The 25318-nt window shown below is 42.6% G+C and overlaps 2 protein-coding genes across 3 annotated transcripts; one reads left to right on the forward strand and one right to left on the reverse strand.

Annotated features, from left to right (window-relative positions):
* Window positions 1-7338: 7338 nt before the first annotated feature.
* Window positions 7339-14799, forward strand: LOC111233857 (receptor activity-modifying protein 1-like). Its single transcript, XM_022761761.1, has 3 exons — window positions 7339-7393; window positions 9239-9377; window positions 14544-14799. The coding sequence occupies exons 1-3, from the start codon at window positions 7339-7341 to the stop codon at window positions 14797-14799; spliced, it is 450 nt and encodes a 149-aa protein (XP_022617482.1).
* An 846-nt stretch (window positions 14800-15645) lies between these two features.
* LOC111233950 (putative methyltransferase DDB_G0268948) lies at window positions 15646-19457 on the reverse strand. 2 transcript variants are annotated; one of them, XM_022761887.1, is made up of 6 exons: window positions 19350-19457; window positions 19003-19163; window positions 17364-17577; window positions 16866-16969; window positions 16638-16775; window positions 15646-16065 (listed from the first exon to the last, which is right to left on the reverse strand). In XM_022761887.1, exons 1-6 carry the CDS (start codon window positions 19455-19457, stop codon window positions 15978-15980), a joined length of 813 nt encoding a protein of 270 aa, XP_022617608.1. In that variant the 3' UTR covers window positions 15646-15977. The 2 variants fall into 2 exon arrangements, with proteins under 2 accessions (XP_022617608.1, XP_022617617.1); XM_022761896.1 differs by having other exon boundaries at window positions 15985-16065; window positions 17372-17577.
* Between the last annotated feature and the right edge of the window lie 5861 nt (window positions 19458-25318).

Here is a 25318-nt window from a genome sequence, read left to right on the forward strand (position 1 = left end):
CCCCACCCCCCACCTCATCCCTACACGCATCACATAGTCATTTTTAAGGCTTCCCCTTAAGCTCACCGGGATTGTCCAGCTATGACAAGAGGAAGCAAATAGCAGCCCACCCCTCCATGCCCCCCCCCCCACTGAACTGCAATTATTATTCTCGTGTCCAAACAGGCCATATTTTATTTTCCGACTCTGTCCCTTTCACCGGAAGACACTGATGAATGCAGGGAAAACACAGAGATCTCCATCGGCTCGTCAAAAACGTTCACAGCATATTTGACTTACATCCAGCAAAAAGCCTGGCGCGGGTTAAGCCTGGCAGATATCAAGTTATGATAGCAATGTTGACTCATTTAGAGCAAGATTGAATTCCGTCACCCCCCTCATCTCTCATGCTGTCAAATAAAGGGCTCGCGGTCTAGACTGATGCTATCAAAAAAGCTTAATTAGCTTGTAATAAATTCTCATTTCCGCCAGTCTTCTACAAAGCCTCAGCCAGCTCAGTGTGTGCCAGCTCACGGATGCCCTGTAATTTGATACTGGCATTCACCGGGTTCCCTTCCCGCTGCCCCTTCCTCCCCTGGCCATTTCACAGGAGAGCACGTCTTTAAATGTCAACCAAACACACACACGCACACACGCACGCGCCCACACATGTGAATGCAGCATTTGTCATGCACACTCAGGAGCTTGGGCAATTAAAATGTTTGTTTCACCGAGGAGACAAACAGAGGATGATGAAACAACTGGTACAAGCTTCATTTAAAAAGGTGCAAAAGGTGGGAATTGTCTGTGAGAACTGTCTGTTTTTTTTTTTTTTGGTTTTTTTTTTTACCCTCAATCAAAAACTGAGAAGAGGATCCCATCCTCACAAGTTAAATACCAGAGATTCTCCCTGTCGAGCCCTGCAGAGAAGTCGGTTGTTCAAGGGAATACCACCACCTTTGATGTGGCGTTTTAATATGAGCTCTCCAGACGGAGGAAGCACCTGAAGTGAAAAATTCGAAAATGTGACTCCCAAACATCAGGAAGCTAAAGAAAGATAGATTTGGCCAAAGACTACAAAAAAAAAACTGCAAAGGCGGACTCAATACTATCCTTTTTTTTTTTAGAGAGAGAGTTTTCAAATACGTATCGAGTGCAGTTTCAGAACCTCTTTCTGCCATTTGCAGCCAAATATACCACGAAGAATGATGACATCAGTCGGTCAACAGAGAATTAATGGCAGCGTTTTTGATACTTGATTGTTTTTCCAAGTCCAACCTGACGATTTGATGCTTTTATATGATTATTTAATGATATTTATAAGGCAAGCTGTGACCATGGCCTTGATTCAGCTCCGGCTCGGATACTACTCTCTGACTCGGGTTTGGACAGAAATATGCGACCCAAGCCACTGTCTAATCTGAATGCATCGCTTTTTACTGTGGCAAATGATAACAGACAGGTTTTTTTTTCACATTTTCTAGATGAAATGATTAATCAATAATGACAATAATCATTAGTTGCACCCACTATCCCACTGAAAGCAACACAATCGACTTCCTTTAGATCGTAGTGTTGAGGGAAATTTGGCCCTGGAGTAACAGTTTGGATTTTTTTTTGTGTTGTTTACCTTCCAAGAGTTGGTCTTTTGCTTCATGACCCAATGTGCCTGGCAAATCCAAAAAGGATGAGAAAGTTAATCAGCCTTGATTTTTAGAATCAATTGCATCTACTAATGAAGACTTGAACTCAACGGTTGGGAAAATCCTGCGCTCCGAATCAGTCCCCTTTTTCTGTTTATTTGAAATGAAATGAAGATTAATATGATTCTGCAGAGGGGCCGTACCTCTGCACGAACCGCAGCCAGATCCCCGTCACACTGCCAACAGTCAGTCGGAGTAGAGCTCGGCATCAATCAAGTCGCTGACGGTGTGGACACCTCCATGCTCGGCACACGTGTGCTCGCACTGTACACCATGTAAACACACACACACGGCTCAGTGTACGCAGCTCGGCAGACATTTGTCTCGCAGCGGGAGCAGACAGATTCAATAACCGTGTTAAACGCAGCTCAAGTGAGCATCTCTGGCCTTCACTTAACTTCAGCTCATAAGAATGACATGTGGTGTTGGGCATGGATTTTTTAAAAACTACAATAGGAAGATTAATTGAAAGCGAGACAAAAGAGTGGATGGTTAGGGTCACACACATATCTCATTATACACCCACTAAAACCCACACACAATGAACTTCCCAAGAGGCATAGCTCAGATTCTTGGCCAGAATTTGCATCACAAATATCTTGGATGGGAGTGTATGCATAGAGAATAAATAAGCCACTGAGGGTGCCGCTGTTCTTCTCCATTCATCCCGCCTGTCACCTATCCATCCGTGCATCCATCCACTCCTGTTTAATAGTCAGCATTCAGCGCCTTCCATCCAAGATCCACACAAGAGCCAGCGGGGGAGTGTGTGTGTGTGTGTGTGTGTGTGTTTGTGTCTCCAGCTCTGCCTGAGAACCACAAACCGCCAGAGGATCGAGCCAAATCTCGACCTGTCCTTGGAGGCGGGAAGAAAAGCATCCTGGAATCCCATTTGTGCCTCAGGGAAGTTGGGCGATGGCCAAATTCACCTCTGAACATCAATCCACAAACTCTCCTGTACTCCTCAGTGTGTTTCTGCTTGTGTGTGTGTGTGTGTGTGTGTTTTTTTTTTTTTTTTTCCAGTTTGGCATTTCCTTGCCAACGCTTGATTATTTCAATTAGGAAGGCAGATTCTGGCAACTGGTTATCAGCCCAAAAGTGAAACATAACATATTACTGTGCAAATAAGTCAAGTGCATCTCATAGTCTGCTATCATTCCTAAGGAGACTCACACTCCTAACCAAACAGAATAGTAGACCACATTAAAGCCATTATTGATCAGAAAGTCTGTGAACAAAAGCTGATTGAAAAAGTTCAACAGCAAAATTTCTCAGCTTCAAAGCCTGACATTGTTATTCTCCTGGATAAACAGCAGGTGAGGTTCTCTGCTTCACGGACAAAACATCACACAGAAAAGTGGTGAAACCTCAAATGTTACATGTTGCAAGAGCAAATATCACAGAAACACTATCAGTAAATATCCTACAGGGATGCCAGAGGGAAAAAAAGGAGAGCTAACACATAAACAAAAACGTCATTAACTTCACTAAAAATTGACTATTGAGTGCCTCGTACGCATTACAAGCTTTTATAGAAATATTGCAGGAACATTAAAGTGATTTTTCGTCCGGGGATTGACACCACAGGGGTCCACATGATGAAAGCGAGATGTTTTCCCACTGCCTGTGTAGCCCTTCAGTGTATCTGCTACATCTAAATTATTCAAAGACAGTATGGAATAAAAAAAAAAGCTGTGCCACTGGTGCAACCGAGCTCAATTCAATACAAATTAGCGCAAATAGCCGCAGCCATCGGTCTATCAATGTCCGCTTAGGGGGAATTAAATTAAAACGGGCGACGCATTCGTTCATATTTAAGGGACAATATGAAACGAGCCGGGCTGACATGACAGAGTCGCTTTCTTTCCGTGAAATCTAAAAGAAAGAAAAGACTGACCAAACCGGGCACTCAAACGAAGCTGGAAAATGTGGCTCTGATAAGCTTCATATCTAAATTGAAAGGGGGGGGGCAAATATAAGGAGGGGAGTTTTGGAGAGCTTTTTACGCAGAGCCCAGAGGCTGCTGTATCTCACAGTTTACTGCCGGTGCGAGCGAGTCTCGCCGCGATGATTCACATCAGCATCAGCGCGTGCGGATGTGTGTTGTGTGTGTGAAGTTGTGTCAAGTTTGTGGCGGCGACGTCGAAGCTAAGAAAACAACTGTGATGTCAATTCATTATCATTCAGCAAACAAATCCCTCACTGTTCTGCCTCTGGGTAAAGGTTTGTGGCAGACTAGAAAGCTGGGGTTCTTTTTAGAGGGGGGAGAGGGGGGGGGGCAGCAGCTTGGACCCTCACTTCACCCGTGCTTTTTGAAGTCTGACCCAGGATCAGAGACGCGCATCCAGGCACTCACCTGACTGTGCTGCACTCGATCGGATCAACACCAGAGTGACGAGGACGCAAGCGGGGAACTTCATCTTGGAAAAGGCTACTTGTCTTGTTAACTCCAGTAACTCACATGTCCAATTAAGATATCCTCGTTGTTCACGCGCACGAAAAGAAACAACCAAAAAAGAAAGAAAAAAAAAACCCCAAAAAAACCCCTTCCCGTGTCTTCTTGGCTTATTGGACAATTGGCACAGTTTCCGTGCGCTCCCAGAACCAGCACCGTGGAGAGCTTTTACGCGCGTTGCTGTTTGTTTATCGGTTCCCAGACCAGTGCTTAGGTCGGTTTCCACCGCGGATACTCTGAGCCATTTACTCCTCACACTGCCATAGCGCCGGTGGCTTGGGGGGGTGGGGTAGTGAGGGAGGGAGGGAGGGAGGGGGGTGGAGTGCGTGTGTGTGTTGGGAAGGTAAGGAGGAGGGGGGGGGGGCTCTGAGCACGCCTCTTTGGTGTGATTGACACCTCAATCAGCCAATTAAACGGGCGATCCAAAAGATTTAGTGCGGTTTGTCTCCTTTTTGGAAATCCGCCCACCTCACTTATCACCTCTCCTGATTGGCTATTAGGGTTCATTGCTGCTGTCAATGCACCTGTCAGGAGCAGATTGTGTTTTGGTTTCCCGCTGGATGGTGTGGAGCTCGACTTGTTACCTTGTGTGTTGCAAGAAACAAAACAGAGTACTTTTTTTTGTTGTTGTTGTTGTTATTATGTAATGATCATAATTTAAAGTCACATTTCATTAGTAGCTACACAGCCTATTGATTACAATTACAAAACAATATAGTAATAATTTAGAGATTACAGTGACTTAAGTGGATATTACAGACTTATACTAACATCAGAAAAGTTTCCTGCGGTGCCAGCAGGGTCAGCCTCTGCACATATCCACCGTGGAAGGCTGTAAACTTTGATGATGCTTGTCCAAATGGGCTGCAATGAACAGAATGGCTCCAGCAATATACCATTTTCAGGGCCGCTCATTTTACAAGCCTGTGTACCTTACCCTGCTCCCTGGCTTCGTTTGTGGACGGATGTGAGGATATGAAACGAGCTGGCAAATCAGCGAAGACAAAGGAGATATTGATTTGTGACCCATGTAAAGTGAAAACTCCTGCATACCTGGCTCTATGACAAGATGACTCCACAGCCGAGGCAGCAGGGGTGTTAAAGGCACCGGGATGCTCCTTCAAATGTCCCCTCAGTGCCAAACAGAGGGTTCATTCAGTGTCCTCTGCTGCTCTCTAGGGGATATTTCCCAGAATTACTCCAGTTTGAGCCTTTTTTTTTTCAGTGCAGCTCACATGAATCATGGAGCTGTTAGGGATCATAAAATAACATTTGACCTTGTATCTTCCTCAAATATCCATGAGCATTCAACCAAAGGCTACAAGGTCACCGTAAAACCCCCAGCTATCATCATTCTTGAACAGAAACTGCAGCGCTGTCGTGATGTTGGCAAATGATTCTTCCTTTAAATTAAATATCAATCAATATATCATATCAATAAAAATCAGCATGTATGCCTTTTGAAAAACACGTGTGTGTATGTGTGTGGGTGTGTGTGTGTGTGTGTGTGTGTGTGTGTGTGTGTGTGTGTGTGTGTGTGTGTGTGTGTGAACATAACAAAATCTTTCTTTCAAGTAATTATGCATGCTTTTATAGACTGAAGGTTTCTCGTGCTAAAATCCAAGATAAACACCATCTAAACTATGAACTTCAAGGCTTTTGTTCCACACACTGTGTTATATATAGAAAAACTTGTTTGACTCGTGGGATCACTCTCTCACATGCGCACCAGCACTGGGTGGCAGCACAAGGCAGAGCAGCCTTGAGAATACTGATGAACGTCGCTCTGGCTTTTTGTTGCAGATAAAACATTCAATTAGTGACGTGAGATCTGGGCCGATATGTCGTGACGTGTGACATGAAAACGGGAATCCTGTCCACCGCGAGGTTTTCGATTGGCTCACACTGAAAGCAGGTATTCCAAGTAATCCGTTACAGATAATAAATAAGTGATGAGGGAAAATGTGACTCAAAGGACTTTAATTAAAAACCTATAATGAGTCTTATGATGTGTGATCTTACAGGAGGCCTCTGGTGCACATTATAGATCCAAACTGTACATGCCTCAGACATCTGTACAAAATAAGAGGTCAGTGTATAATGTGATATCTGCTCTTGATGCTGAGGCATTCATATAGTAAGAGAAAAAAGATGAGTAAATAAAAAGCATTCCTACAGGGACTCAGCATTGCAATATCATAGTTTCCTGCAGACTTTTAATCTATAATACATATATTTACTCACGCCACTTAAAAGTTTATTGGAAACGGTTTGCATGCAGAACTTTTAGCTTAGCGCTGCACAGTAGCATGAATGTTATAAGTACACCTTAGATGATGAAATAACTGTATCGCATGAGCTTTGATAGAATTTTCCTCCACACATCACACAACAAAAAAAGGTTTTTGAGCATTTAGCGTTTATTTTTATGTTCATTAAACGCAAACATAACGTGGTGTACACATTAAAATATAGTGTTGCTTTGACTTTTTTTTTTTTAAACTATGTACTCAGCATAACTCTGCAAGTCCTATTATAGTTTTGTGTTTTCGTTATGTAAAGTGAACACAAATTATTCATTTTTTAATTGCCCTTGAGCTAATTAGGGTCTATTGACTTTATAAATTTAACTAGCTTAACTAAAAAATAAAAAATGGTTGACTTAACATAAAAACAATTTACACTCACAGGGTCACAAGGGATGAGTGTTTGCAGATGAGAATTTATGGAGAGATTTTACATCTTTTTTTTAATTTTATCTCCACTATTCCCATATGTTTTGATATTTATATAATATGCCTGTAAATGAAGGCGATACATATTATAATATGACTTTTTTTTTCTTGCGGTGATTCCCTGAGTTCTTTATGGCTGCACTAATTTTGGTGTTTGACTTTGTTTTGTCCCCTGTGAGCAGCTCCACGCTGGAAGCTGCAGGACAAGGGGATCAGATGACAGGCTGAGCTTCTATGATTAGGGCCGCTAAGGGGGAAGGAGGCTGCCCACTGTGGAAGGTCAAGGGGTTTTCTACGCACAATCAGTTGGCGCCTTCTCGCTGCCCGCACACCCTGAGCTGCGGTTCAACGTCGTGGTGTATTCCCTCGCTCAGTGGCTTTGGCTTGAATAGCGGAGGGAAGAATGAGATATGGGCAGCTGATCTCCAGGGAGTGAGCAGAGCGTGTCTTGGAGGTTGTATTCGGCATGGCACTGGAGAGTGCGTCGCTCCTGAAAGCAGGGCTTGTGTTGTTGATGGCAGGTGAGTGTTTGTGGTGGTGAGGTGTTTGAGGTTCACTGTAATCCCATCCCTGATACTGCGTTTTTTTTTTATTGTTGTTGTTGCATGTACAATTTGGACTATGCATTGTACCTGTACATGTTTCTTCTCAGGTCAGGGGTGTAGAGAATAAGTAAAAACATCACACTGCAAAATACAGTTTAATTACAGGTTATGCATCAACTTTTACTTGAGTATTATGAGCAAAATCTAATTAAATATCATAAGAAAATGCCCTTGTTATGCATCAAAGAGTATAAGGAGCATTTGTTACTATGAAGATGAAGCTTATTATATTGTTTCATCCAGTGTCAGGTTAACAATTCAGCTTACTTTATGAGCTAATCATGTGTTTTGTAAGTAAAATCTTAACTTCTGAGGTAACTAGTATCTTGAAATAAGACAAGTGAAAGTCTAAAGTAAGTAAGTAAGTAAGTAAGTATTTAATGGAGAAAGAGCCAGAGAACTGTACTTGAGTACATCTTGAGTAAATGTACTTTGTCCTGATGGGGTTTGTGTGACCTGCAGCACAGAGAGGAAGTTCAACAGGTTTATTCGGAGGGTTTAAAAGCTGCTGCCAAAACACAATTATAACACGTACAGAAACATATTTGTGTCATCAGTGCTGCAGTGTGGTTCCCAACTCCCGACATGTTTCTGCCTGAGAGCAACACGAGGACAGGTGGTATAAAAAGGGTAGGTTTGCTTTCAACACTCTCCTCTCTTGATGAGGCTTTTTGATGAGCTCCTTTTCCAAGGGGGGTGGGGGGGCAGTGCAGCAGCGGGCTAAACACGACTGGCATTTGAGCTAAATGGATCATCTCATATTCATGAGCATCACTTTTTAAAAATTCCATAAATATTGAGCCCTGGAATGGCAGATTGAATTGATGACTCCTGGTAGATTGATGGATGTTTCCTATCCCCGAAACAGGGGTAAAAGTCGGTGGAGTGCAAACCTCCAGCTATAACTCTGCTGTGGTGGTTTGCTAGTTTGATTTTCCTGGAAAATGGAATGTGAATGCATCGCTGGTTAGCAGCCAAGTTGAGAGGGAAATCTGAATGCCAGAATGTCAGATTTTGCCACCAGCTGTTGCCAGCAAACAGACAGGTGACACATAACATCCCTTCAACTCTGTGGGTGATAAACAAGCTAATGGACACCGCCAGGAGGGGCCCGTCCATTTCTTACATTCTTCCTTTTGCTAGCATCTCTTTTGAAACCCCCATGTCAACACATTCAGTCTTCCTTTGAGTGTTTCAGAGCCTCCAAAACCCAGCTGAGACAGAGCAAACATAATGGGCACACAGTCGGCCCTTATCAGGCCGGCGCAGGCCGAGCTTCACCGTCTTTCTTGATCGTAACAACAACCTGTTTGTTTTCCAGACAGGCCTTTCCCGCCAGCTTAAGCTCCCTCTCCTTACTGTACCGCTCATGGTGTTACATTCAGCAGCGAGTCCTGCGGGACGGCTGCGGCCTGCCTCCACGTTAAGAGGCTGTTTACGCACATCTCTGAAGTAAACAAATGGGATTGGGACTCCGACAGCAAATTAAAAATCTTTTCTTCGCGAAAGTAACAGCATAATAGGGAAGAAACGGTCCAATAGGAATTACCATTGCCAGGACATGACCTTGTTTGTTGAACAAGCATATGCCTAATTATCTAAAGTTAAACAGAGCAGATAACCTCTGTAGTGCTTTATAAAATCATTTCTATCCTTACAATGATGCAAAGTTTTACTCGTCACTCACCAGAATAAAATCATCACCCACATCCTTTTTCACTTAATTAATGCTTTGTTTCCCTCCTTTGTTTTTCTCTGTAGCCCAAGTCCTTCCTTCGGTGTCTGGCTGCAACAGGGGCGTGTACGAGAGGGTTATCAATGATCTCTGCTTAGCTAAGTTCAAATTCGACATGGGAGGACTGGACCAAGGCCTGTGGTGCAGCTGGCCCGACACAATGGAGTGAGTTCACCGACTGAGTCGTGCAAAAAAGAGGGGGGGGGGGGGGAAGCCTTTAAAAAAACTGACAGGAGAGAATCATTAAGAGTCAACCAATACATCAACAACACCACAAAACTTACCACATGAGGAGGTTGGGGTTGTGAAGTGAGCGAACCGGGTTGGCATGAGCCAACCAGCAGAGTCAGGCTGAAGCGGCTGAGCTGTACATCTGCACCTGGATGTTGTAGTCAGATGGTAGCCACGCATGAATGGAACAGCTCATGTCAATCAGCGACTGCAGGTTGCATTTGATTCCCAGTCGGAACTCGCAACTGTAGATTGACAGAGAACTTTACTGTGTCACATTTTAGACATTTTATCAATCACCTCTAAGTTCTGAGTGAAGATCAATATCTATATCTTTGTTTAGCTTTATTAGAATCATACAGAGTGATACCTCTGATCTCTCTCGCCCACCGACACACCCAGGGAAAACATTTAATTTTACCGCCATAATCACCCAATACATCAGTGTCACACACAGTCCTGACACCTAACCTGCACTGCACGGTCTCGTTATGAGCGACAATATTACACACAGATATTGGTATAGGAAACCAATAACAGGGTTATTATTTGATATGTCACCAACCTATTTTACATAGAAATGGCTAAAAGTAAAATTTAAATTTGGTTACATTATCACATGAGTTAAATGTCAGCATAATGTATTACTTTTTGCACAGTATAATGGATTGAAAATCATGATTAATTGTTTAAAGAAGCTTGTATTTCCTCCATATGGAAGCATATACTCAGTGGTTAACTAAATAAATACATTACATGCAGGCAGCACATAGCATCATATCAAATGTATGTTTTTTTTCCTCCATTCTCCCTATTAGACTTTTTTGTTTTGACTCTGCCTGATGCTGCTCACAATATGTTGCTCTGAGTTGAGTTCACTTCTTCACATCTTCATCCTGCTGTCGAAACTGTTTGCCTGCAGTACTGTGTTTTCACTCACGCCATCACTTAGTCACGGCCATTCACTGTAGCTGTTGGACACTGTATTCTGTGTGTGTGTGTGTGTGTGTGTGTGTGTGTGTGTGTGTGCCAAACAGTGACTCGGAGAAGTGCTTTTTTCTTCCATCCAACAGCAGCAGTTAGAGGATGAGTCAGACAGGAGCTGGGAGCAGCACCCACAGGACAAAGCTACTGTCAAAACTGAGAGATTTCCCTCCTGACTCGGTCATCCTCTCTTGGTCCAGCATATAACTGGTGGTGGTGCTCTGTGTGTATGCATGTGTGTGTGTGTGTGTGAGTGTGTGTGTATGCAGTCTCATCATATGAAAAAAAATATAAAAATCATACAGGCACATAGAGCGTTTGATGCAACAATGTTTGATGCCATCATCGACATCCATTGGTTTTATAATAATAATAATAATGATAATAATAATAGTGTGACCAGTGGGCTTAAATCTACACAAGGTAACTTTTGAAAGATAAATGTAGACAATCTTCCTCTTACACATGAAAAGCTGAATTCACAGGCAGTAACGTGCACCCTTTATAAATTCAGTACACTCAGGGGTTTTGCTGCTGCAGCCTTACTTTGTCTGGTGTGACCAGTAGCCTGTGTTGACAAAGAAAACCTGCCTCGAAGCTGTATTCACCACTTGTGGCCGCAGTGGTCGCTGTCTCAGACTCTGCCTCTAGCTGTTATAACCCTGACCGTCTACATAGATCATAATTAGCTGTGCGGTTACATCTGTGAAGCTAAAAACCCTCCCTTTTTTTTTTGTTTTGTTTTTGTAAATGTTTTTCCCACTTGTAATTTGTCCACTTGTCAGCAATCAAATTATATGGACAGCGAAGACGTTTCTCAGGAGAGATCCGACCACAACACTATACACGCTGTATGCTATCCGGCAGAGCAATCCAGTACAGAGTTATCAGGGCCTGCATCACATAGTCAACCAAGTAGTGGAAAGAAGGGTCTAATTAATTATAGAACTGAAGTGGTTTGTCCTTTTAAGTGAAACCACAGGCTTCAATCAGCATGAATCCCAGAGTAGTTTAGATCCACTGTGTTGTTCTTTGAGGTCACTCAGATCTCATGTGAACATACCAATTTTATTCTGAGGGTAAACTGTGGTAGAAATCCCCCAGGATGCTAATTAATATTACTACATATATATTATTCATCACAAGGATATTTACAGTTTATAATAACAAAGATAATTATGCAGCTTTACTGCTACTACTTCACTGCTCTGTATTTCAGTTGAATATAGCACAAAGTATCTCAGTCACACTCATCTCTAGATGAGCCATTGAATTATTAGATAAAGATGCATCCTCTCTCAGACATTTTGCTTCTGTGCAATCAAGTGCTTTTGTTGATCCGTGGCTGTTTTTCTCCAAGAGAAAATAAACAGTCCCTGTGGGTTGTCTGTAAACACGACTGAGGAAAAACTCTTTGAAAGGAGATAGCTGAAAAAATTGTAATCAGGTACTCTTTCTTTTTTTTGTGTACCAGTGATGATCAGTTATTCTTCATGTCTTATCTACACATACTGTCTGCTACAAACACCCACAACCGTCGTGTCAGTCTCTACACCATGTGACTGATAGCTCTGAGGCTACAGTGATGCAAATTATCCTCTATTGAAGGATTTTCTAAATTAGTAACATGAGTCAAAGAAACATTGGAGAGTTTCTTGCCAATTTTTTTTAATTTTTTTTGCAATCAGATTAACAGAATCTCATATCATTGAATATATTAGTGCCCAAAGCTGTTAATTGGAAATTGCCAGTGTGTGTGTGTGTGTAAATGTGTTTGCAGCCTCTCGCGCACACACAAGATGTCTTTCTGACTTTCTTGTTACTTTTTAAACTTCAGAAACAAATTATATATTTTGAGAAGAACTTGATATCATCCTACACGCACTGTATTGCTCAGAGCGATAGAAACACTCCAGCCTGTCTTGACTCATCTTGTCTGGAGCCCTGACTGGAAGCTCAACACATACTGTATATTTGTGTTATCATACTTGTGAGAACCTCCATATCCATAACCTTGAACCTCCACCCAAACTGAATCCTAATCTTAATCATAGCCACAGGCATCACTCTTAAAATCCTAAACTGTCATCAACCCTCACCTCTAAACCTAATCCTGATCCACCAGCATTTTGAAATGCAGGAACACACACACACAAAACACCACTACATACTGATCATGTAATTCATGCTTATATCCAAAGTGACTTATAGTCAATGGGCAGTTCGGTTTTTATAATATTTTGCTCAGAAATACTAAAACTAGCAATACCCGCTCATTCAGGCACTGGACCCTGGAGGAAAACGATAACAGCAAGGACCCTGACCATGATAGAATGGTTGAATGTACCACACACTATATTAACTTATGTTAGTAGTAACATCAAGACCCTCCTCAAGCAGAAAAAGGAGGCCTTCGGGGATGGAGAGATGAGAGGCTCAGGTGTGTGCAACATGAGCTGAAGAGGAGATTAAAGCAGCCGAAGGAGGACTACAAAAAGAAGGTGGAGAGGAAGCTGCAGCACAGCAACACTAGAGAGGTGTGGAAGGGGAGGAGGACCATGACTAGCTATAAAGAGAAGAACAGCCAGGCAACATCAGGTGATGTGGACCCAGGCCAGTGAGTTCAACCTGTTCTACAGCAGGTTTGACACAGCCTCACTTGTTCTCTCTCCCACTGCTTCAGCTGCAGCTTCTCCTACGGCATCTCCTCCACAACCTGACACTGCAGCTGCAGCTCCCTCCACACTGGGGTCAAGTCTCCTGTCCTTTACAGCGGAGGAGGAGAGGGCGGAGCTCAAGACGCTATGTCCTGGAAAGGCAACAGGCCCGCACGGTGTGTGTCCCAGGCTGTTACAGGACTGTGCAGCCCAGCTGGCTGAGCCTCTCCAGATGATCTTTAACTTAAGTCTTCAAACAGGGAGGGGCCCGGTCCTGTGGAAAACATCATGTTTTGTTCCGGTACCTAAAGTAGGATGACCGGCTGAGATAAAAGACTACAGTCTGGTGGCCCTCACATCACACATGATGAAGACCCTGGAGCGGCTGCTTCTCCACCTTCTGAGGCCACAGGTTGAACCTGCACTAGACCCCCTACAGTTTGCCTACAAACAACATATTGGAGTGGATGATGCCGTCCTTTTAAATGCTCCCTCCGGCCCCATTCTTACTGTGATGAGCCAGGTGGTTACATGAGGATTGTGTTCTTTGATTTTTCAAGTGCATTTAACACCATCCAACGCCACATCCTTAAAGACAAGCTGGAAGGGATGGGGGTGGATCCCTGCTTCACGTCCTGGATTGTGGATTACCTGACAAGACGACCACAGTATGTCAGGCTGGGTAACTGGGTCTCAGGGACGGTGATGAGCAGCACTGGGGCTCCACAGGGGACTGTTCTGATTCCACTCCTGTTCACCCTGTATACGGCCGACTTTAAATACAACTCTGAGTCCTGCCACATCCAGAAATACTCGGATGACGCAGCTATTGTGGCGTGTATCAGGAACGGGCAGTAAGAGGAGTACAGGGATCTATCTATCTATCTATCTATCTATCTATCTATCTATCTATCTATCTATCTATCTATCTATCAACACTGCATATTCTTAAATACATATGTATGAGTGTTAAAGTTGGGTGGATTTTTCCTTTAAGAGACTCGGCTTCCTGACCACTTGGCCGCTCGGGCCTCCAGCTATGCCGTCGAACACAGCGGCCATCTGGAAACAGTATCTCTCCTGGTATGGTGCAGTGCTGTAGTGATGTGGCTGCCATGTTGGAATGCATCTCCATTTCTTCTGCCCTCTACCACCCAGCAGTTATATTTAGCTGTGTTAAACCCACTGGTAACTCTAGACACTACTTTGCCCCCCCCCCCCTCAAAAGGAATCTCCTGCCCTGATCCCACTCTGAGAGATGATTTCAAACAGAGATGATTTCAATCTGAAGAGTTGTGTTTCTAAAATTAAGTTACTCTAAATGACAGAGGAAGTGATTTCTATAAGTCCATAACCTTCATGCTACTTGATGTTTGTCTTAGCAGCTGGCGTTTCATGCTTCTTCTTCTCTTTTCACCTTTGAGTTGGACACAGTTTCTCCCTCTGTCGCCCTCTGTAGGATATATGAGGGACTAACAAACTGCACCTACCAAGTCGCCTTGAGGATGGACTGCTTCTGGCCCAACCACATAGTCGACCGCGTCTTCATGCACATTCATCGGGCCTACTTCCACGACTGTGCTCTGACCGGCCGTCTCCTCCACGACCCACCGATCAGCGTCCTCGCCCCGTTCATCACGGTGCCGGTGCTGGTCACCCTGCTCATGACCGCTGTGGTAGTGTGGAGGAGTAAACGCACAGAGGGGGTTTTATAGAGACTCTTTGGGTGCTGGATGCTTGGGGCTGCAAATGGACTCTCTGTGTTAGGTGTGAAGTTGTGTTATTCCTATATGTTCATATGAATTTGAGTGTATTTAAGCTGAAATTAAACAATGCATACCTCGTGAAAAAACTGTTTGACTGCGCCTGAATTTGACCTTAAACCAATAACATGCAATAAATGCTTTGTTTGATATGAAAATATGATTTATCCATGTAGTCATTTTTAGCAATAACATCATCAATATGTGAGTCAAAGTTTGGCGGGGGAGAGTAATAAAGTTCTTTGAGATTCAGGGGATTTGGAGGCCATGCATGTTAATTACCATCTGTTCTCATGGCCCAAAACAATCTGTGAACACATAAATAACAGAAGAAAGGACGACACTCAGGGAGACAGCGATGGCTTGGATAAATGATGGTTATATATTTGGCAGAGAGGTGAAGAAATGGGGGAAAGGAGAGCTAGAAATAGAGGAAAGAGCCCTGAGTCCTTTATTGTGTAACAGAGTCGAATCATTAAAATAAGCACAATCCTCATCTCATCTGCAATCTCTGAGACACTTGAGAGCTGTATATGTTTTTTAAGGAAACCAAGCGGTGCAACATAATGATGATTTGCTCATACTTAATGCAATTAACAGTTGAATTATGTTCAAATACAACAAATTTATGTCTCTAAATCAATGATATAAGAAGTTAAAGTGAGTTTGTTTTCAGTGCAGTTTTCTATTATCCTGGTCATGAAATAGGAAGCTCATTTTTATAGAAATAAAAGCTTTTAACATTGTTGATGAGGCTCGAAGTGGACACTCATCCATCACTGTATGACAGGGCTCCATCTAGTGTTCACTCTGGAGAACTCTGCATGCACAGAGGTCAAGCCTGGAGTTCATTAAACAGCAGCTTCAGAACATAATTGTTTTATTATTACATGAGTAAAAACCTCAGATATCTTTATCCAAAAGTAAAATGTTTCCAGCTTCATTTTCAAAGTGATTTTTCCTTCTGAATCACTGGATCATTTCAGCTTCTTGGTGCCTTGAAAAATGGAAGTGCTTTTTGGATTGAGCTGGTCACAACCAGTCAACATACAACTGTTGACAGTGGGTCACTAGTAGAGTTAGTTTAACAAGCCAAAAAGACTTGTAAACACTCCAGGCAGTCAGAATGTTCAGGGTTTGTGTGCTAGCCAGTAGAAATACTTGACAATCACTGTAACCTCTGTGTCCGGAGAAGAAACCTTCATGGTAGACAGCAACCTGGGATGGAAGACAAGGAGGAGACGTAGGATCCAAAATGAATTCATGAATGCACTAATGGCTAAATTAAGATTGAAATGAATTAGTTGGGGAAATATAAAGTAGCAAATGACTCTGTCCTCCTTTTGGACCAGGAAAGACAAAACACAGGTCACACTCTTCCCAGAGAGCAGAAACGTGTAAATCTTCCCAAACTGTGATAGTAATTAAACACAATGTCATACTTTTTTTTCAGCCATGTAAAAGTTATGGCTCAGCACTTCCTCTCCATATATTCCGCTTGCTGGGCTATTCTGCCCTGTCATCTGCAGTGGAATTAATGGCAGCTATATTATCAAAGCAGTAAAAGCCTTCAACAGTTAAGCTTAGTCAAGCAATGTTTGGCTTTTCTGATTAATGCCCAAGACTGTTCCAGCATTCAAAGACGAATTTCAGCAGTTTTTTGATTATGATAAATGAATTTCTGGGGGAGATTAGGAGATCAACGTTCAGCCCCAGGTGAATGCAGGTGGGAGCTCAAGGCCAGAAGTTAACGATTAGACTGGTGGATGAGTTGGAGGCTAATATCTCACTTGTTCCTGATGTCATTAGAGAGACGTTCAGCCTCCGCAGGGTCCTGTTGTTGCAGGAGCTGGTAGCTGGAGAAGGTCTCCACCATGCCAATATATCCACTCAGTGGCAAGGTTCTTTTTACGCAAAGACACTCGTTCCTGGACACACACACACACAAAAAAAGTTACATAACAAAGGAATATTTGGTGACTGCTTTTGAGCTGTGCAACCTGTCACTCAACACTCACCACTCTTTGTCTGGGTAGGAGCAGGAGGCAAACATGTCTGAGTAGATCTTCAGAGAGCTTGATCCTATATAGGGATTTCGGAAAGGAAGCAGGGCAGCGTAAAACTAATGGAAAGAAAGGAAGAAAACGTTTCCAAACCAAGTTGCTCAAAGCAATTTGGGTAGAAAAAATATATCTGATTTTGGAATAAACAATTTCCTGATGTCAGTGGCTGCTCACTTCTCAGACATTGATTTACTTGGTTTTGTAAGATCAATGATAAACTTTGAACCTGAAGTTTAATATTAGTTTACCATTGCCTTTCAAACTGCCAGTGCACTGGAGTTCATTCTATACTCCAGAATGAACTCCAGTACTCTAGTTCCTGGTATCAAGGGTCAAGCTACAAAAATATTGGATCCAATCCTAAATTTCCCATAATGCACCCAATACCATATTTATCTTCCAGGTAAATCGCCACATATTTCAAAATCTATACAATAGTTTTCAGATATCTACTTCTTTACAGATGTCATTTAATGTGTTGGACACGTCCCCATACTCCAGCTCCATGTCCATGGTGTAGCTCAGGAGGGCCAGGCAGCCTCCAGGCCTCAGGACCCTGTCAGCCTCCTGGAGGAAGCGCTGGCGGTCGAACCAATGAGCCGCCGTCATGGCCGTCACAAGGTCCACCTCTCCGGACGCGAAGGGAAGCTCCTCAGCCGGACACTGTCTGGTTTAAAACGGTCGGAGCAAAGTTGTAGATGTGAAACTGAAGGTTAATTACACTGGAGATATACTGTACAATATTTGTGTTCAGCAAAGAAGGCCCGCCCCCAAAAATGCTTGTGCCCCCCCACTTGAGGCACAGATCTCTTAAAAAAAATACTTTAATTCTTATTTTATATTATCATAGTAGCTAATTTTGTGTTGAGAAATACTAATGTTGTATTCTTTATTATTAAAACATTAAAAATATAAAGAAACAATGGTGTGATTTTGTTTGATTGATGGGAATGTACACTGCAACAGCCTATCACGGCCTTACTGAAAAGAAAGTTACGCTATGTACGTGACGTAGCCTACGTCAATGTAGCCGCTCAACAGTAACCGCGCATTTTTGAAAGTGAAGCTGGATGAGTTTTCACCGGCTTACTAATTACATTTCTAATTCATCATGGATATTCGTAAGTGGTTGAAAAGCCCACCAACAGTCTCCTCTGCCATATCGGATACGACACCGACGCCTCCTGATGTCGTTGGAGAAGGAGACCCTGGACGACAGTCTGAGCCCGTTGCTAGTAGCTCCGTGGAGCCCGACCCTGGGCATGGCGGGACCTGCAGCGGCCACGGAGCGGAGGCTACCAGCAGGTCAAGTGCAACCGCGACTGGGGCAGCATTTGGGCCACCCAAAGTACCAGTAGGTTTAAAGTCTCTCTCTCTCTCTCTCTCTCTCTCTCTCTCTCTCTCTCTCTCTCTCTCTCTCTCTCTCTCTCTGTGTGTGTGTGTGCGTGCGTGCGTGCGTGTGTCTGTGTCTAATGGCAATGCATATCCCTCTGTTGACTGCTTTAAAATGCAATGTTTGAGAGATGCTTCTGGTGTTAGCTACATCTAATATGTTATATAGTCAAGTGTTTTATGGATATTCATAACATTGCTTCTATGTAATGTATTGCTTTAAACTATGAGGACTCATGTTGTCGGCTATACCTGGTCATATTGCTGTTGGTTTTGTTTAACGTGATGATTACGTGATGCGTGAATACAGTATAGGATTATTAAAAATATACGTACTGTAGGTTGATAATAATTGTGCCCTCCCATGCATTTCATATGCCCCCCTTAAGACTGAGGTCTGGCGACGGGTCTGGGTAGATAAGTGAAGGTTAACTTCTGAATACCAGAAAACAATATTCCCAAAAAGGAGGCCACAATGACCATTACTCATGTATAATCTGATGATGAATTTTGTCCCTGTACCACTAAGACAAATACTAAAATACAATACAATGCAATACAAATAATTAAAATAAGATAAGGTATAAGCCTATGAAAGGTAATACTAAATCAACCTTGAGGTGAGAATGACCTTAGAACCTCAGCTGTCGAGCCGAAAATAGTAACGTGTCCCAAATACACACATTTCCCTCCGCCTCACCTGTATGAGACATTTGCAGGGAAGCCACTGGCCAGCGCCATCTCCAGCTGGGTGGGACTGATGTCTGTTCCGACCACCTTCGTAAAGTACGGGGCCAAAAGGGTTGTCCCTTGCCCCGAACCGCAGCCCACATCCACTGCAAGGTTGAACTGTTTTGGTGTCTAAAAGGGATTGAGTGTTAAGTGTTTACAGGGAATAGTCAATGCTGAAAAACGGGATGACAAAAGAAAAAATAGAATTAAACATTAAAACAAGTGAATACAGAGCAGATTTTAATATAGTATGAAGGCTTTAGCACAAGTAAGCATGTAGCCTGGTGACATTCACTCGTGAACATACACATGTACCTTTTTCTCCATGAAGCTCATGATCCTGCTGGTGAGTTCATGTGGTGCGACTCTGTACTGCAGGTAAGCAGCTGCCTGCTTTTTACCCTCAAAGAGCCGAACAGCCATGCTTCTGTGCCAGCGTGCTTGTGCTTGCAAAGCTCCTATCTGACTGCGCACTATGACTCTGCACGCTGCACTGTGACCTTCTCTTTAGTCGCACATTAACAGCCAGGAATAAAATGGTCCTTCCCTTCCTGCAAAGCTAAAAAAAAAAATCACATCTCCATACAATTAAAAGCATCAGTGGATTTTCACATTAAAGTCCTGTATCTTCAATTTGCGATACATTATGTGTAATAATTTATTTTTATAGTTTAAGTACTTTGCCTCACTTAAACTTAATGTTGCTTTAAATAGTTTTTCCTTGCTCATCCTATCCATACTGGGTAGTTTAAAAGTGTCACGTCACGTAATAAAAATAAATATTCAAAAATAGCTGCAGCTATGGGTGGCCCTTTAAATGGCACATTCATTCCCAGTATTAACAAAAAGAAATGTTTTTCCAAATCTGGACTTTTGCACAATGCACTTGCTCGCAAATAGCAGCAGATGGCAGTAAATGCACATAATATGCTTGGTGCTGAGATTGGGAGTGCTTGGAAATCACATAATTCTGCATCAGTAGATATTTGCACTGAGATCATCAATTAATTCCCTTATTTACTCTGCCATAGCATGTTTTTTGTTTTTTGTTTTTTGGCATGAATATGAAGAGAAAAGAAATGTATGACTAAAAACACAAATCTAATCAAATATACTTCATATACAAATATAGTGTTAATTTTTATAAACGAAAACTTTGGTTCTAAGTATATTCATGGATGATTTACGTTGGAATCCCATGAAGAAATCCTCAGCCTTGGTGGTCAGTCTTAGCCCTGTGTTTTCTGCTCAATCAACAAGCATTGATCCCTCCTGTTCGCCTGATCAATATCCATTGTCAGATTTGGTTTGCAATAAGGCAGTGTTAACAAAAGTGGGGGCAGGTGGGTGCAGGTTGTCCTCAGCCCCAACCCTTAACCCCACCATGTTGCTATGTGCAGCCCTGCCTTGTGTCGTCCAATCAATCAGCTTTGATCAAACCTGTCAGCTGCACTCAGGCCCCACAACTCTCCAGTGTGTGTGTGTGCGTGTGTGTGTGTGTGTGTGCAGCTGTAGCATAATGACCACACTTTGGAGGACAATGTTGTCATCCACGTACATGTGTCTACCCAAACATAACCAATTTATCACCAAGTCTTTACCACCAAGTCTTATTACAGTGTCCTCACACTTTCCCGCACACACACACACACACACACACACACACACACACACACACACACACACACACACACAAAAGCCATTAAAAACACAAAGTCAATGGACTCAGACAAGCAGCCTCATGTATTGCTTTAATATCTGCAGGCATTCCCGACACAGTAAAAAAGAGCTATGGGAGTGCTTCCATCGACTGTGACGAGCAGTGTTGCTAATGCTGCATGGGGAATTCTCCTGAAAAGCAATCACACAGGTAATCCACAGTAGGAGTAGGAAATATTGTGTTTAAAACTGAATTTTTTTTTCATGTAGGCAAGTGAAAAAAAAAAAAAAATAACACCAGTTTGGGGTTTCTAAACCGGTTGAGGGAGAATTTGGATGAAAGGAGTTAGGAATAGTGGAAAAAGGGATGTTATTTGATGCACCAAATGTGTACAGTATACATTACTTAAAAACTACATTTTAGCCAAAAATAGATATGTGTGTGCTGCTGTAAATACCTGTGCTCTGGTGTTTTTTCTTTCTTCTGACAGTGTGAGCATAGACATGCACAGTAGGGGGATGGATAGATGGGTATTGAGTATAAAATCCCGTTTCCCTGTGGAAATCTCAGCAGGTAAAAGCAGATTGCAGCTGTTGGATGAAATCCATGAATTTAGAAAACAGGCTTGTTGCCATGCAATTTTGTGTGTGTGTGTGTGTGTGTGTGTGTGTGTGTGTGTGTGTGGGGGGGGGGGGGGTTTGTCATGACTTTTTGAATAGGTTTCAAAGGTCCCTGGCTCCTTAAACACACTCTGTCAGTGAAGTAGCATGACGGCCACTAGAACTAGAGTTGGTGAGTGAGATGCAGCAGTTTTCCTCAAGTTCAAACTTATCCTAGTTATAACAATAAAGGTCCCATATTGTATAAAGTGAGATTTCCATGTTTATTTTGATTATAAAGCAGGTCTAGGTTCTGTATTAATACAGTGAAAGTATCAAAGTGCTCAGTCCACAAAGAAATTCACACAGAAACTCACCCTTAAAACGAGCCGTCAGGACTTTCTGTAACTTTTGTGATGTCACAACAAAGCAGTCACTGTTCTCAACCGTGCACCAAGCCCCGCCGACCTGGACCCACCACCCAACCTTTACAGGATTTGGTTTCTCTGAGAATCCCTGAAATCTGCTATATTTTTATTCAATCATTTTTATTCAATCATTCAGAAAACAGTCAGCCTTTTTGTATTGGCTCACTGACCTGTTGTTACTAGAGCTCCAGGGAGAAAGCCTGAGAGAGGAGATGTAAAACTACACTGAGATGGTTTTTGGTTCTTAAAACCACAAATATATCTTCCTATGGATCAACACTTCAAATAAAACACTGGAAAGTGTAAAATATGGGACCTTTAAGTGTTCACTATTTGTAGATTGACATATCTCTGTATTAGCTGACAAGTAGCTAGTAGCTACTTACAAAAAACAGCTACGCAAACTGATTGAGGGAATTATGAATAGCTGGTGCAACCCAATCGTGAGGTTTCTCTTTCACCAACACAAAACCAACTCGGCAAGTCGGTCAAATCCGTCCTTGTCTTTGTTGTATTGAGGCATTGCAGAGTGATTGCAGCCTCTGGTACGATATGGAGATCTTAAATCTCCACCCATTAAAACTTCACTTGAGATACACTGTTTTCTCCACAGCTGGTTGTAAAGAGAGAAGCATCTGAGTGACTCCGAGGCTGCGTTTTTATAACCGAGACGCTCACTCTGAGATGCACTCGGCTAATCCCACTCTCCAAGGAGAGAGCTAGGTATTGGCTTTGATGATAGAAATGGATTAAACAGATTACATTAAAGGCCAGTCTAATTGAACCAATCTATCCTGATTCTGCTGCTGTAAGATAAATGATGAGAGGGCCAGATAGTATATATAGGTCGTGTGTTTGTGTGTCTGGCTTGGTGGTTTCTCTGTGGACATCAGCTTGGAAAAATACAGCAAAAGCATTTTTTCTTCATGTGGAAAAGGAAAGAAAATTGTACAATCCTCTCCATGTTTGTGTGTCTGCTATTTATCTGTGGACTGTCCAAATTCATTTCTGCCAATATAATACAAACTCTTACCGATGTATACTATATGCAGGAACATTTCCTGCATGGGCTGAAACATTAAAAAAAACCACCAGTACATTTAAAGTGCTGCTAATGCACTAAATGAATTTCATTGTTTCAGTGGAGAATTTTAGGATGGTCTACATGCTGTTTCAAAAGACTAAAATTCATAGGCATAAAATTGAAGGAGAAATACGGAAAACTTGTGAGGTTATGGCACAGAAAAAAAAAAAAAGATAAAATATACAGTTGTTGAATAGTCAGCTATTGCTCTGCCTCTCCCTGAAGAGTGGCACTTCAAACTAATCAAATTCTCAAAGCTTATGTAAGAACGGTTGACAAAAGAAGCCAATTCTGCGCCAGTACATTCTAATTCATTGCTTTCTCTCAATACAAAAGCACATGTTTTGAGTCTTTATCTTCTATATGATTACCTCTGTGTGTGCGTGCGTGTGTGTGTGTGTGTGTGTGTGTGTGTGTGTGTGTGTGTGTGTGTGTGTGTGTGTGTGTGCGTGTACCTGTCCTCCCAGGCAGGCTTGTTATTGACGGTGTCCAGTTGAAGTGAGCATGATAGGGTGACCTTTCTCTCCAACCTTGTTATCAGTGTGAACTCGTTAAGCCGGACTGTTTAATTAGCAGTGGAATGGCAATCAGGGAGGAGCTGGAGACCCCTGTGGTCATAGACACGGATCAATGGTCTTCGGGGAGCCTTTGCACTGCAGCAACAGGGGACATTTACACATATGTGCATACAGGATGCTGATGCATGCTCACACTTGCATGCAAATATACATGCATGCAAAATTTAGTACTTGGATTTTGTCTCAACATTTGGCTGTTTGTTGTTTTTCATTTCACGGGACATTAGGATGTCACCAATGTGGGTTTTAACGAACCCATATCAATAAAGATATGGGTAAAAATATACTTTATATTTTTTCAAACAAACCTGCCAAAAATCAGTGAATTTAATCATTTGATTCTTACAAAAATCTGAGGATCAAGCTTTCAACATTTAGCTTTTAGCACTTTAAGGCTCCACTGATGCCTGTACTTCACCTGCAATATCAGTATGTGAACACCTTAAACCCCAATATATGGTTGTTGAACCTCTCTGACCCTGTGCGATCAAATCATATCCTCCTTTCCACCATAATAGAGGCGACACTGCCAGACTAATATCCCACTTTTATTAAAAGCCGAGTACACTGGGAAACTGATAAAACAAGACTAACCCCAGTTGACATGCACACATGCTTCAGCATGCATGTATACACACACACACACACACACACTGAAAAGTGTGCAAACATGTGTGCTTTTAAACTCGCACACTGATACACAAACACTGAGGCAAAGAAATGCGAGGCAGGAGCCAACAGCCGCTGCACCTGGTGAGATCCAAGTGAAAGTGAGAAGCATAAAAAAGAGCTGAACGCTCAGGTCTGTTGATCTATTTTTACCGCAGAGCAGGGGGCAGAGGGAGAGAGAGAGACAGAGAGAGAGTGAGAGAGAGAGAGAGCTTCCTGCATAATGCATGGCCCTGTAGAGCAGCAGTGGCTTTTACACTGATGCTCTCTCACAGGGCTTCCAGGTGTCTGCGCTGTCTGTCAAACAGGGAGCGTATCGGAGAGCCAGGTGCTCTCACACGATGCTCTCGTTGATCGCTCTCGGAGCACAAGACCACCGGCCTCTCCAGCTCGCTCCAAACACACCATCTGACCTGTGCTTTCATTCAAATCTGCCTCCGAACTGTTAGAGAATTCAGGAGCTGGAGGAAAGGAACAAGTACAGATACATGCACACTGTACACTGCCCCACTTGGAGCGAGATAGCACTTTGAAAACAGAGCACTTGTTCATATAGGACAAATGCACGCCATTGTTTCAAAGGTCATGCGGCCTTTTTATTTCATTTTTAAAAAAACAAAATTTTGGGATCCGTGCAGTGGAAACTCATGAATTAAAACTCCCTCTCGTCTCAGGAACAATGCCGCCACAGTTTGGATCCAAATTTAGCCGAGGAACTGTTTCTTTAGGAAGATACAAACGATGTAATAGCTGCAGTGTGCTATTCATTTGTCCTCTCATAAAATAACAGAATTTTTGTGATTCATTTTTGTCTATTATTGAGTCCTGAATGTCTTATTTTCTTAAAACAAGTGAAAACAAAATTCAATCTTGGGGGAAATTTCTTTTCCCTGTGACATACTGTCCAGTTAGAATGGAAATAACTTTTAATGGTATACTCTTACAGCACTGAATAAAGAGATTTGGTTTGGGGACAGGCCATCTGAGCATCGCTGAAGGGGGGTTGGGTCGTTGCCGAGCATCACAAGGAGGGAGACTAATGAAAGCTTGATGAGGATGCTTCTCTGAATCCACCAGCATGATTAGGCTTTAATTACCGAGGGCCACCTCGACATATTCCCTATAATTGGAAATACCTAAGCACTTGGCTGCTCATGGCAAGAAACCAAAGAATCCATGTCTCACATGGTCGAGCTTCATTCGCATTTTAGATGAGTTAGCATCGCAACAGGAGATGTTGAGTCGTTCCAGATTGAAGCTTGTCTT

Source organism: Seriola dumerili, unplaced genomic scaffold (assembly GCF_002260705.1).
Source record: "Seriola dumerili isolate Sdu_G_001 unplaced genomic scaffold, Sdu_1.0 BDQW01000019.1, whole genome shotgun sequence".
Classification (NCBI taxonomy): Eukaryota; Metazoa; Chordata; class Actinopteri; order Carangiformes; family Carangidae; genus Seriola; species Seriola dumerili.

Excerpts from the sequence above, each read along its gene's own strand:
- LOC111233857 (XM_022761761.1), top strand. The coding sequence starts at position 7,339 with ATGGCACTGGAGAGTGCGTCGCTCCTGAAAGCAGGGCTTGTGTTGTTG. Across the intron at positions 7,394-9,238 it reads GCTTGTGTTGTTGATGGCAG|CCCAAGTCCTTCCTTCGGTG; the intron begins GTGAGTGTTTGT and ends TTTTCTCTGTAG. Across the intron at positions 9,378-14,543 it reads AGCTGGCCCGACACAATGGA|GATATATGAGGGACTAACAA; the intron begins GTGAGTTCACCG and ends CGCCCTCTGTAG.
- LOC111233950 (XM_022761887.1), bottom strand. The coding sequence starts at position 19,457 with ATGGCTGTTCGGCTCTTTGAGGGTAAAAAGCAGGCAGCTGCTTACCTG. Across the intron at positions 17,578-19,002 it reads CCTGCAAATGTCTCATACAG|ACAGTGTCCGGCTGAGGAGC; the intron begins GTGAGGCGGAGG and ends GTTTTAAACCAG. Across the intron at positions 16,776-16,865 it reads TCCTACCCAGACAAAGAGTG|GAACGAGTGTCTTTGCGTAA; the intron begins GTGAGTGTTGAG and ends GTGTGTGTCCAG.